At 33.1% G+C, this 14,147-nt stretch overlaps 1 protein-coding gene across 1 annotated transcript; it reads right to left on the bottom strand.

The window, feature by feature from the left end:
- Nucleotides 1–725: 725 nt before the first annotated feature.
- LOC107630359 (putative WRKY transcription factor 11) lies at nucleotides 726–2,460 on the bottom strand. Its single transcript, XM_016333462.3, has 3 exons — nucleotides 1,671–2,460; nucleotides 1,457–1,582; nucleotides 726–1,262 (listed from the first exon to the last, which is right to left on the bottom strand). The coding sequence occupies exons 1-3, from the start codon at nucleotides 2,321–2,323 to the stop codon at nucleotides 1,070–1,072; spliced, it is 972 nt and encodes a 323-aa protein (XP_016188948.1). The 5' UTR covers nucleotides 2,324–2,460; the 3' UTR covers nucleotides 726–1,069.
- Nucleotides 2,461–14,147: the final 11,687 nt, after the last annotated feature.

The raw sequence follows: 14,147 nt of genomic DNA, 5'->3' as shown, positions 1-14,147 counted from the left end.
TAGTGCATGTCAACTCCACCTATTCTACCGTTAAGCCTATTCATTGCGAGTCGAATTGTCAATCTGCTCTAAGCGGATTGGATACCCACAGCTATCCGCAAAAACAATAAAAGAAATATATGTTCAAACTTTACTTTATACACAGCTCTACCTGCTCCATAACCAACTTTATTTGATGCGGGTTGAATTACCAAACAGATTAAAACGAGAGCGAATAGTCTTGCGCTAGCTAAAGCCTTTATTTATAAGTTATAACTTAGAAATTCATGAATGCACGAACTTACGGGGAAATACTCCTAATTGTCAATGATTTTGAGTGAAACTAGGAAATTATTTCACGTGGAAGGGCATCCTAATATTGGTCGTAGTCAAAGAAGAAGACCTTAGAACCCCCAACCCCAAGATTTGAAATAGCTGGCTATGAGGGACCCATCCCCAATAATAACCATTGACCTGTTCCATCTCCCACTACCACCAACTTTACACTGCTCAATATTCAATTAAAGTTATTATTATTCCAACTCCACCTCTCTCCCCTGGGACCCTCATCTTGCAGCATCCTACACAAGTGCTCCTTGACTTTTTCCTCAAATAATGCCTTCTTCTTCAACGCAAGGAATCTAATCTTTGAAACTAGATCTCCCAATATTATTATTAAATCCATACATTATTATGCACAACGCAATAATAGTGGGCCCAGCCAAGCACCAAGCAAATTCAACTTCTTCGTCTAATTAATTTCTTACTTTATGAAAAAATGAAAAATAAATAAATAAATCCACAAAAACAGCAAAGGAGAAAAAATAATAAAAAAAACAAACAAAACTATATTTAATTTTAGAGGTCCTACATTCTTCTGTCTATCAGAATTTTTTACAGCAAAAGTCTTCGCCAATTGTTTAGACGAATCCGTCAAAAGCTACTATAATGCAAACGTTGACTTCAACATTAGCTTTTGACTATACCGTCAAACACGTTGATGCCGCCGTTACCGTCACGTCACGGACAGTTTCAATGTTGGATGCAGCCCGGCGTAAGTAGTGTTTTCCAAACGGCGCTGTTGCTTGATTCAACACGACCGGAGGCTAAAACCACCAGCAGAGGTGACGGCGGGAGTGCCGGCAGTTTCCGGCGAGTGTGGCTGGGGATTGTGACGGTGTTCCCCTTCGTACGTCACTATTAGCATCTTCGGATCGTCTTGTGCTCTCTCCACATGCTTCCTGGCCGGACATCCTCTCACGGTGCTGCACTTATAGTAACCACTGCAAAAACAAATAATAATATTAGTCTAATTACTAGATCTTAACTCAAATAGATCTCAATTAAGAAAATTTTCTTCTATTCAATAGATCCATTGGTTATTAATGAATACCTCAACCAACGGATCTTAATGTGAATATGATATAATTAATTGATGCAAAATGAAGACTGATATAATGAATTGTTAGAATAATACCGAGGGTAAGGTGAGCCCTTGATCGGTTTCTGACCGTACTTTCTCCACGAGAATTCGTCAGGCGGTATATCGGCGATCTTCGAACTTATAGCCGGCACACGGATCGTTCGTTTCACACGTGATTTCCTGAAACAACAAAAAATTATATTAGATTTTAATTTTAATTAATATTAATATTATTCGTTTGTCCTTTTAGCATGTTCACAAGATTTACCTTCTCTTGGAGCAATGGCAGTGAGCGGAGGAGGAGGCTTTTCCGGAGAGGGTTGCGTCATGGCACCTTTTCCGGTGAGAAGAAGAGAGAGGAGGTTTTCCGGAGGCAACGGGAGCGGGAGGCGGAGCTGGAAGGGTAAGGAAGGGGCCAATCTTGCCGTCGGAGACGCTAGCATCGCCGGTGATGGAGGACATGAAGGTGGAGGAGGTGGTTGTGGAAACAGGAGGGGAAATACTAAGTTCCATTTCTTGGTCGACATCCTTGTTGACGGCGGGCTTGGAGTTCAGAATGGTGGGTTTGTGGAAATCTAGCGTGAAGGCGGTGGTGGTTCCAGGCTGGGCCTGAGGGGTAGGGTTGGGCTGTTGTTGTGGTGGTGCGCGGCGGAAGCGGGCGTGGCCAGTGCGGTTAAGGAGGTTGATGACTTGCTTGAACTTGGAAACTGTGAAGTCGGTTAGTTGGGAGCAGTTGAGGTTGTTATTATTGTTCGGGAGAGGGGAAGAGGAAGTAGAAGGAGAATGAGATTGAGATTGAGAAGAGAGGAGGCGAATGAGATGCTCCATGCTCTTCAAGCCAGCCGAAGCAGCTTCTTGAATTGCAACTTGTTCTTGTTGTTCCATCCTCATCCGTGGAACTCCTACCAGATCCACTGCCATCAAAGACGACGGAGAGAAGAAAGGGGGGTTTGGGTTTTGATTTGATTTTTTGTGCTTGAGGGTAAGGAAGAAAAAGGGGGAGGGAAGAGGGGGGTTATAAAAGAGAGAGAAAGGTGAAGGTGTGAAGGGGTGTGGGAAAGTCAAAGGAGTTAACGTGGATCCGAGGGTAGAGATTGGGTGGAGGAGGGATGCAATTGGGGAAAGTACACCACGACAAAATATGAGTTACTGTAATGGTCCAAAAGAGGAGTTGGTGGTGGGTCCCTTCTTCACTCATTCACTCCGTAGTGGGTAACAGAACAGAGCATACAAGGGAAAAAAAATACACAACCCCCTCTTCCTTCAACATATTAGTTAGTCTATGAAGAGAAAATATGATTGAATTATTATTGGTAGAAAAATAAAATATTAACTAATTAATAAATATTTTCAATTTTTTATTTTAATAAATATATAAAAATTTAAAACCTATATAATTTCTATAAAATAATTTTAATTCATAACTTTATCATGAATGTTAAAGTAAACCCTAAGTTATAACTATTGATATTGAGTAATGTCTTTAGAATGATTCTTTCCTCGATACGTCCAAACCGTATGACAGTCAACGCTGCAGCATCTACTTTACTTTTTTCTTTTTAACTCTTTCACAACCGTTGCCCAGCAAAATAAATCAATGGCCTAGTCCTTTTACTTTATTCTATTTTTATCAAATTAACTCATCGTAATATCGTATTCGATACCAATTACGGACACTGTAAATTTTATCAATATTATTGTATTTTATCAATCTTAGATATATTTTATTTTATGAAATGATCAATATTAGACATCAATACTATTTTTTGTTACTCTTTTCAGATATATTAATCATTACTTGATCATTTGTCAGATTTTGTTTTTGATATTAGAGTAATAACGATGTTTTTTCAAAATGTGGATTGATGGAATGTTATTTTCAAATGTAGAACTGTTTAATTAGATAAACAAAAATCGGATCGTCCGATTTATGAGAAGTATAGAAATCGAACCGTCCGATTTGTGAGGATACAAAAATTGGAATTGAGGAATTTGTCAAATCGGACCGAAAAATTTGTGAGAGAACAGAAATCGGATCAAAAAATTTCTGTTAAAAAAAATTAAAAATTTTAAAATATAGAATCGTATATTTTTTGCACTTTTAAAAAATATCAAAAATTACAATGTTAAAACACTACTTTTATTTCCATATACAAAAAAGAGAGCCATGCACGAGAGAGATATAAAATAGGAAGATAGTTGCCATAAAAAAATTAGCTCCCCAACTTACTATAGAGTCTAAATAATTGAAACCCCTCACTATTTTCAGTTTGTTCCCAGTTAAATCATTATCTGTGTAATGGAAGTTTTAGTTTTCTTTTTCTTCTTCATCTTTTTTCATTATTGCCTAGTACTATCACTTGGAATTTTTGTCACTTTCAAGCGCATTCATGCATTTACTATAGTTTATATCAGTTTTTGAAAAGACCACGGATGTTTATCAACAACTACTACTTCAATTCATTTTTATTATAATGAAATTTGTGAAAAGTATATTGACCTTGATAACCTGCTAATTACACCGAAAGAAAAATCAACGTCAACTAGTTGGCAAGTAGCGGTATTAATTAATATATTTATTTATATATTAAATGTTAAATACTTCCTACAACTGCCTTTTCAATTTTTTATTTTTTTTAAAGAGCATTGTTCCCTCACAATTAAGGAGGTTAATTACTTCTTGTTTTAACTACAGTAAACTTCACTTCTAGTTTTAGGTTTCGAGCTATATTATCGTAGATATATTATCAACAGTTCTTCCACTCTATTGTTTGATGATATGCAATAAAATTTCGACAAAATAAAAATAACGAAGCAGCATTTTGTTCATCTTAGATAAATAAATTTTATTACTTTATATAGTTTAACAATAAGATTTAAATTTCACTGCAATGTGCCAAAAAAAAATTTTCCCTTTTTATTTACTAATGCATACATAAAAATATTTTTACGCAATGGATATTGAAACTTGAATTTAAACAAAAATCAGCCAAGCAGTAGTTGTTTTAATTTATCTTTAATGTTCATAAGAGAGAAAAATAATTAATTCATAATAAAATAAAATTTATTTAACTAAACACCAGTAAAAAAAATAACTTATACCACCATAGTAACTATTTTGTTGCGATTTCATCGAAAGTTTCGCCATTAGCTTTCATCCTTTTGTTTTTGTCCCTTTCTTTATGGTTGACCATAAGCTTGATAGGTATGGGATGGTGGAAAAGCAAAAATGCAACTCAAGGAAGTGGAACTTTAATTTTTGAATTTTTGGCATGGATTCTCAATACGATGTGAAAAGCAACGTAACATATACAGTGTTAATAATTATGAAACGACGTAAAAGGGATTACAGCATTTGATGCCTTTTGCGAGGTCAAACCCTAATTTGGCCAGCAACAACAACGTGGGATAAAGAGAAAAAAGTCCTGATAATATATTGATCAGAAGAGTGGAACTTTAATTTTTGAATTTTGAAAATAACGCATTTTAACGACTAATTTAAACAAAAAAAGCAACATATGTGTTAGATTAATTAAATGATTAAGATCAATTAGTAATTTTTTAAAATAATCATTTATTTATATTTCTTTCAATTTAAAATACTTTTTAAAATAATTCATTTATTACTATTGTTATCATTATATAACAAATAATTATCTCAATATTTTTTGTTACAATAAAATTCTTACAACAATCACAATAATGTAGTTATAATTTTTTATGGGAAAGTATGGGGAGACAATGAAATATTTGTACAATGCGTATAATAGAGGTTTAGGGAGTATTAGAGATATAATTATTAGTGTTACCTTTTTCTATTAACGTAAGTTTTTGGGATGAGTGGTATCATGACATGATATCAAAACTCTAGATCCAAAAGGTTAAGAGTTCGATCCTTGGTGAACTCTTAACAAATATTCCATTGTCTCCCTAGCAGGACTCATTTTTTATTATACTCTACTAGGATTTTGTGTTGTACTTGCTAGGATTTTGTGTGTTGTCACTCTTTTTTTTTTATTTCAAAATAAACCTTGTTTATGTTGAAGTGATCGCATTTCCTATTAGAGAATTATTCAAAGAATTTAGTTGGAAGGTTGATGGCGAATAGAAATTTTAGTATTGACATGATGGAGGCGGGCTTTTCTACAATCTAGAACATTTAAAAGAATTTCGATTGAAATACTATGGTGAAAACACTTACTAATTAAGGCAACATGTAATTCACTTGAGGCATTGAAATATAAAAATAAATATTAAAGAGAATGATAAATGATTAGTCTCTACTTGAATTTAGTTATGGGGTATGCCTGACCATTGCAAAACAAAGGAGGCTGCTCAAAAGATTGGAGAAAAAATGCGTGAAGTGCTGAAGGTGAAAACTTTTAAGATGAGAGGTAAGGAGGATTGGATCATATATAAAGGTGAGGGTTAACATAAATGTTACTCATACGCAGAAGCAAAATATTAGATTGGCTAGTCTAGATAAAAAAAATTGTGAAGTTCAACTAAAATATAAAAGTCTTGGGATCTGTTGTAGTTTCTATGGCTTTATTGGCTATGATTCCAGAAATTGCAGTAAATTCTTAAAACATTCCGCTGATCAGAAACTAAAGGAAGAAAGGTAGAGTTTTTAATTAAGAGCATAATTAACAGGGTGAAAGTTAGAGGATAATTAAGAGAACTTAATATTGTTTGTAACAAGTTATTTGTTTGTCACAAAATTAATTTAAAATTAATTTGTCATAAAATTCAATATTGTTTGTAACAAGTTATTTGTTTGTCACAAAATACAAGAATTTTCGTAACTAAAAAAAATTATTTTAAAATGTTAAAATCTTTAAGATAATTTTATTTTATTTTAAAAATTTTATTTTTAAAATATTATTTGTGTTAATTAATTATTTTTTATAAAAAAATTAAAGATTAAATGATTTATTTTTAAAAATGGTATATATTATTTTATATTTTTATAAAATTAATATATAATTTTACTAATAATTAAGTCTTAAATGTTGATTAAAAATTAAATTTTTAAATTAAAAAAATTAATTGTTAAACATAAATTAAAATAGTTAAAATTTAAAAATAAAAACAATTATAAAAAGTAAAAATTATAATTTTAACTCTCACCTTTATTTTTTATTCTGCTGTTTGCCGTCCTCGTCTATTTAAATAAAATTTTAAAAAACTTCCTTAAGAATAAAATATAGAGCTCTGATTTTTTTCTCTCTCTACTAGTCCTGAATCCACCATAACCCAACACTCATCATTAAGCCAGTAAAATCTCTGATTGTTAGAAAATAAATAATAAATTATTTATATTGTGATGTATTAATTTGAATAATTAATATTTTGAATTTAAAATTATATTTTATAAAATGTGATTAATACGTTCATTTTATAATTTAAATTAGAAAAATAATTGTTTGAGTCCATTAATAAATTGATAAATAAAATTATATGTGTTTCGAAATTAACTTTTATCGTATTATATTTAAATTCTAAAGTGTTATTCTATCATGAATATTTTGTAAAATTATTATATTACACATATATATTTTACCTTAACTCTAAAAGTACCAAATAAAACCCTAATCTCACTACATTCCTAAATTTATACTCAAAATCCCTAAACCTACGTTCAAAAAGGGAAAGAAAGGAAACAGGGAAAGCTCGAAGGAGAAGGAGAAACAGACTCCGTCATGGCCAAGCTGCCGCGGTTGAGGTCGCCGTCATGTCTGTTGAGTTCCTTCGTGAAATGGAGAACGACACGCGAGAGAGAAAGAGAGACGAGACGCGACGAGAAGAGGAGGAGAAGGCCGTTTCGGTCGCAACCGAAGCATCCGATGCCACCGCTGCCACCGTAAACGTCATCTCAGCTGTGAAGAAGAGGTGGAGGGGCACTGTTAGTACCGTCGTCGCTATTCCGCGTAGTCGCTGTCGAGAAGCAGAACAAAACAGAGAGAGACGTGAAGGAGGATGATGGAGGCCACCACCGCTGCTATTGTCATCGCTGGGCTAGTCGGAAGCCACCGTGACCACCACTGATCTCTACGCTTCTGTAGAGTCACTGATGGAGGTATCTTTGCTGCCTCTATTTCGGTTTAGGTCCTTCGCTTCCTTAAACTTGTTCTACTTCTACTTTTACTCTACTATTATCCTATTTTCTTCTACAATTAGGTTGAATAATGATGCTGGTGTTGCCGTGGGACTGTTGAAGCTGCTGCTAGTTCTAATTTGTTACCTTGGTACTCGTCTGATCTTTCCCTTAGGTTTGGTCCATTTACACGTTCTGTTTTGTCACTGCTATGGTTACCATGTTCTGGTTTTAATTTAATTTTAGTCCTTGCTTTAAATTTCAGCAGATTGTTGATATTGGCAAAACTCTGCCATTGTTCATGGAGTTTCAAACCTTAGGTGATAGGACGTGAAGAACCATGCTCTGTAAAGTGTCTTGTTTTCAATGTTGCAGGTCTCATTTAATTTGAGTTAAGCCGTTTGGTTACATTTACAGAAACTAAAAAGGATGGATCCTATAGATGTTGAGAAGGTATGTTTGCCTGTGTTCTTATTGTCCAATGAATCATTTCTTTTGACAGTCCATTTCCATTTACAGGTCTCATTTATAGAAACTAAAAAGGATGGATCCTATAGATATTGAGACGGTATGTTTGCCTGTATTCTTGCTGTCTAATGAATCATTTCTTTTGACAGTCCATTTCCATTTGCTTCAAACAAATAATTCCTACTCCTTAAATGGAGTTAAGATATTGAAACTTTATTTCTACAAAGGCTTTGAAATATTGACTTTGGACAGCTATTAGAAATGTGAAGTTATAAATTTATGTTAGAGAAGTACTTACCAAATCATACTCTGTTTAGGTGCTATTGCTGATGAGAAATCTGTCTATCAATTTAAGGAGCCTAGATTTTGAGGATCATGTAAGTATTTGTGTCATTGATCTTTATATTGCTATAACTAAATATGTAATGATGATCAGAATATTTTCCACTGTTATATTTCGGCATCTAAGTGCTTTTATAATGAATCTATTTTTTGAGGATACATAGCTTGAAGTGGTATGCTGATGTTCCTCATTTATTTGAAACTGTCTATGTCGTGCCACATTCCTACAAAAGCATCACATACATATTGAAATTCTCATCTCTGTAGAAACCTGAACGACTACTATGGTCAAAATTAAATTGCATGCTCAAGGATAGAAGGAATGATAATGAGATTCATATATGTTCATGTAGAGAAGGTTGCTTGCCTCGTATGAGGTGGAACTCAAAACAGACAACTACATCAATACAGATAGACCTATGACTGGTGGGCAGTTGAAGACAGCTATTTAGATGCGGCAGAGGCAGAAAATGACTTCATTTTTCACAAATTAGATGTTGTCATTGATTAGGATTTTGCATGATGCGATGAAGATGCCACGGAAGAGCAGGTCTTGGTTCTTTAGATTTCGAAAAAAGAAGTTCTAAGAACATTTTCTTTGTGTAGGTCTTGGTTTCTATTTCAGAAACTACTCCCATCATTTTATACATTAGAGATGTTGAGAGGCTTGTTCTACAATCACCAAGGTTATACAACTTGATACATAATGCTTCACTGCTTTTGAAAATTGGTAGGCATTTATCATTTTTCGTGCTCTTATTGACAAAGAATCTAAGTTATAATTAGTTATATCTTGTTTCTAATTTTTATTTTGGTTTTTTATATCTTTTTTCTTATGTTAAACAATGACAAGTGATTCTTGTAAAAATATTCTATCATAATCTGGAAACAGTTAGTATAAATGATCATAATTATTATGATTATTTAAGTTAATTGTGTGAGATTATGTAGATTTTTTTTAATAAATTGCTTTGTCAAGGTCTAAACTCTACTCTTCAATTGTTACTTCGATAGGTGGAAGCCATCAAAAGGATTGCTGAATATGTTGCTCAACTGAAAAAGAGTTGGAAAAGGACATGGTAAGAATTTTAGAGTTTGTATCCATTATTGAATAATACGAGTATAGTTTTTTGCTTTTTCTGTGTATTTTTAAAGGAAAAACAAATCTTGTTTCTTAAGCGCTATTGTTTTTTGGTTGGTGCTCTTTTCAGGGGTGGCACTTATTAGAAGCTTCTCCATGAGAAAGGAGCTGTATGAACATGATTGAGTTTGTAATTTGTAGTTTATATTTTGAAGATTTATAATTTCTTGTTTTTTTTTGTCCTATGTATCTATCTAGTTCATTAGGGTTCTTCAATGTGTCTTGTTAGTTTTTACTTTAAAGTTTATATGTTGAAGATTTATAAAACAATCTTAGTTAAATGAAAGATATTTGAACTATCTATGTTATTATATATTATATAAATATTGACTTGCTGAGTAAATTAGTTAATATATTAATTAATTAAAAAAATAATATAATTTGGCAAATTATGTATGTAATTTGTATTAAAAAATTATTACAAAATAAATAGTATTTTGTAACTAAAAAAAAAGTTACAAAATCAAGTTATATTTTGTAACAAAATTTTATGATAGGAAAAAATATATTGTCACCAAAAATATTTTGAAGATCAAAATTTGTTATCAATTTTGTAACGACTTTTATTTTTTGTAACTAAAAAATTTATTACAAAATATTACTTTGAATTGTAACAATTCTATTTTTTGTTACAAAAACTTTTTGTAATGGGACATATTGCAACGACCCCTTTTTTTGTTACAAAATCTTTTTGTTTCAAAATTTCTATTTTTTGTAACAATGTTTTTTTTGTTACAAATACTGTTTTTTCTTGTAGTGTATCCTGCAATGACATCAATAGAAAAACCATGATCCACAAAAGCCTAATCCAAAAAACCAAAATCTTCCAAATCTAGACCTGCACAATCATAATCTAAATCAAATATCACCAATTATCCTACCCCAAAACAATAGTAGTGAACACATTCCTACAGGTGCTGAGGAGGTAAAAGGGAGCGATTTTTCATGGAGGAAGTAGACATATTTCAGTGTGTCAGCAAAACTGGTATAGTAGGTAGGAGTTACAAGAGATAGAAGATTAAGCATTTAGCGAGAAAAAGCAATAGGGCTGGATACATCAAGAAGGTTTTGGGGATAAAACGTAATACAGATTTTAGAGATGAAGGGAGAGGTCAAATTGAGAGAGAAGAGATAGTTGAGAGGAATGCTAATTGGGATGAGGGTGCCAACCCATTAAAAGCACCTACGGGGATATGAAGATAGCCATGTGAAACTGTCGGGATTTGGAGAGACCCTTGACAATTCACAACATCAAAGGGATTAAGAATTTTCATTATGTGAGACAAAGAACCAATCCTTATTTGGGGATAGGCAGTTAAGAAATGTAGGTCTCATGGAATTATTTTGTGTTAATCCTAATGGAGCGGCAGGAGGTTGGATCTTTGATAAACCCCTATTTTATGATTAATCTTGTGCTCAATTAAGTATTTTTATCAATTTTTCACCCACTTATTCATATGAATTGCATGGTTTTACTATTCATTCCTTATTTTATGATATATATGAAAACATGTTTCCTATGCCTTAAAAATAATTATTTTAATTAACCTTCATTACCATTCGATGCTGTGATCTCTGTGTTAAGTATTTTCAGGCTTCATAGGGCAGGAATGGCTTAGAGGACAGAAAGGAAACATACAAAAATGGAAGAAAAGCACAAAAATAGATTTTTGAAGAAAAGGCAGCGACGCGCACGCGTGGACGACGTGGACGCGTGTCTAGCACGAAATGGCAGTGACGCGTACACGTGGACAACGTGGACGCGTGCCTAGAGCATAACACAATGGACACGAACGCGTGACTGACGCGCACGCGTGACAAGTAAAAACTCTAAATGACGCGAACGCGTGACAGACGCCACGTGCAGAAAATTGCAGAAGTCGCCCCCGCAATTTCTGGACCCTTTTTCGGCCCAAATCCAAGTCCAGAAATACAGAATAGAAGCCAGAGAATGGGAGAATCAATAACGAGAATTCATACAACACTCAGAATACGCAATTTTAGGTTTTAGATGTAGTTTTAGAGAGAGAGTTTCTATCTTCTCTCTTAAGTTTTAGAATTAGGATTTCTTTTATTTTATGGTTATCACTCCATTCCAGGTTCAATGTTTACTTTAATTTTATATTCTCTTCTACTTTTAGTTACTCTAATGCTTTTATTTGTTAATTACTTATGTTGCCAAATTGGCTTATGAATATTTCCATATTAGATTTGAATATTCTATTTAATATAATTTGAGGTATTTCAGATATATGATTATTTTATTCAGTTATTGATGCTTTCAATTTAATTTAGATTCTTCCCTTTTTGGCTCTGGTTAAGTAATTGGTAACACTTGTGTTATCAAACTCAGCAGTTAGTTGAAAATTGGGAATTGCTGATTGATTTGGATTGCTCTAAAGCTAGTCTTTCCATAGGAGTTGACTAGGACTTGAGGATTAAATTGATTGGTCCACTTAACTTTTCTTTATTTAGTAAGGGTTAATTAAGTGGGAGCAATAACAATTCTCATCACACCTGATAAGGATAACTAGGATGGGATTTCCAGTTCTTATACCTTGCAAGAGATTTTTATAATTATTAATTTATTTTTCTTGCCATTTAAATGACTTGTTCCTTATTTCAAAAACCCAAAAATATACAATTTTCATAACCAATAATAAATAATACTTTCCTGCAATTCCTTGAGAAGATGACCCGAGGTTTAAATACTTCGGTTATAAATTTTATTGGGTTTTGTTACTTGTGACAACCAAAGTTTTTGTACGAAAGGATTTTCTGTCAGTTTAGAAACTATACCTACAACGCAATTATTTTTATGAATTTCTTTAATGGCAAGAATCTATTCGTCACTCTTGCATGGAGGGAAAGAGTGAAGGTGAAGGTGAACATCAATGCAGATTTTTATATCGAATCACATGGAAGATGTTAGAAGTTCATCTCCACAACACTGACCAGTTGAAAGTTAATCAATATGAGGCGTTGTTGAAGATTATTAGGTAGCTAGGAGACAGATATGTAGTTATTGCTGATTTTAACGCCATATTATCAACAGATAAAAAGGAGGAAAGAAGGGAGAAATCGGTTCAATCCATTTAGAAGTTTCAAAAATTTATGAACCATAGCAGCTTGGTGGATAGGGGATATTAGGGAAAAATTTACATGGTAGAATCAGAGTTGTCAAGAGAGAGAGCAGTTAGAGAGACACTATTTAGAAGATATTGGATTAAACCATCACCCTTTCTCTTAAAATCAAATTAAGCAACTATCAAGAGTAAAAGGAAGTTCAAATTTCAAGAGAGATAGTGTAAGGAGAAATGATTGATACAATTGTTAATGAGATATGGCAAACAAGCTTTTCTAACTCTCCAATGTACCAATTATTTAGAAATTGAAACGCTGTAGATCTGAAATAGTCAAATAAAAATGCTTTGGGGGTTGAAATTCAAGAAATGGAGAGGATTGCGACTAAGATCTCGGCCCTGAAGGAAAAACTCCAGCTGCATTAATAAAGTAGAGATCTTACAGGTGGAAGAAGAGTTGAGTAACACATGTGCTATGAAGAAAAAGTTTTGGCAGGAGAAATCAATGATTAATTGGCTCAAATGGGGAGATCAAAACACAAATTTTTTTCACTCCAAGAGTCAAGTCAAAAATAGGAGAAATAAGATATCGAGGTTAGAGGACGAGAATGAAGAGTGGTGTACTGCCCTAGATACAATTAGTGCGAAAGCACATAGGTACTTTGAAGAGTTGTTTACCTCAGGGAATCCTCAAGACCCTTTCCGTTTGCTAGCTGGTTTGAGAAAGAAGATCTCCTTTAAGACTAATCAGCACCTAACTAAACTGGTTTAGTGAAAAGAAAATCAAAAAGCGATTTTTCTATTAACCTAGGACTGTCCCAAAAGATTATGAATTCATAAATAATTTTTTTTTAGTTCTACTGGAGAATTATTAGAGGGGATGTGTGCAAGACTGTCAAGAGCTTATTTAGAGCAGAAAAAATCCTAAAGAGTTTCAACCATACACAAATCTACCTAACTCCAAAGTCTCAGAATGCAAAAAATATGTCACAAATTTGGCCCATCAGCCTAAGCACCATATTCTATAAAATTATTTTCAAAGTATTGGGTCATCATTTACAGCCTTTTATGAATAGAATAATTAGCGATAACCAAAGTATATTTATTAGAGGGGGACTTATTAGTGATAATATTCTTGTGGTTCATGAATGCATGTATTTTTTTAAAGAATAAATCATTTGGGGGCATTGATTTAGCACTAAAGGTGGATGTGAGCAAGGCTTATGATCGGGTGAAATGGTATTTTCTGTGGTTCATAATGGAAATGTTTGGTTTTTGTTAGAAGTAGATAGAATGGATGATGGAATGTGTCACTACTATTTCTTATTTTATTATTATGGAAAATTATCATATTGGTTTCTTTAAACCAAGTAGAGAGTTTCGGCAATGAGATCCCCACTCACCCTACCTTTTTTCTATTATATGCAGAAGAACTATCATTTCTTTTCCACAAAGGAGATCAGAATAACCTATTCCAAGGGTATCAGTTGAACAATAAATGTTCATCCGCAACCACCTTCTATTTGTGGATGACTCTTTACTATTTCGTAAAGCAACACTACAAAATTGTGCAAATTTACTTAACATTATTTGGTAGTATGGTTCCCTAAGTGG

The sequence above is a fragment of the Arachis ipaensis genome, chromosome B3 (genome assembly GCF_059453495.1).
Source record: "Arachis ipaensis isolate K30076 ecotype BB chromosome B3, ASM5945349v1, whole genome shotgun sequence".
Taxonomy (NCBI): Eukaryota; Viridiplantae; Streptophyta; class Magnoliopsida; order Fabales; family Fabaceae; genus Arachis; species Arachis ipaensis.
Note: the sequence above shows the minus strand (reverse complement) of the source record. Positions and strands in the feature narration are given on the sequence as shown.

Coding starts and splice junctions, on each gene's coding strand:
- LOC107630359 (XM_016333462.3), bottom strand. CDS start 2,323: ATGGCAGTGGATCTGGTAGGAGTTCCACGGATGAGGATGGAACAACAA. Junction 1,583..1,670: donor TGCCATTGCTCCAAGAGAAG/GTAAATCTTGTG, acceptor TTGTTGTTTCAG/GAAATCACGTGTGAAACGAA. Junction 1,263..1,456: donor AAGGGCTCACCTTACCCTCG/GTATTATTCTAA, acceptor TTGTTTTTGCAG/TGGTTACTATAAGTGCAGCA.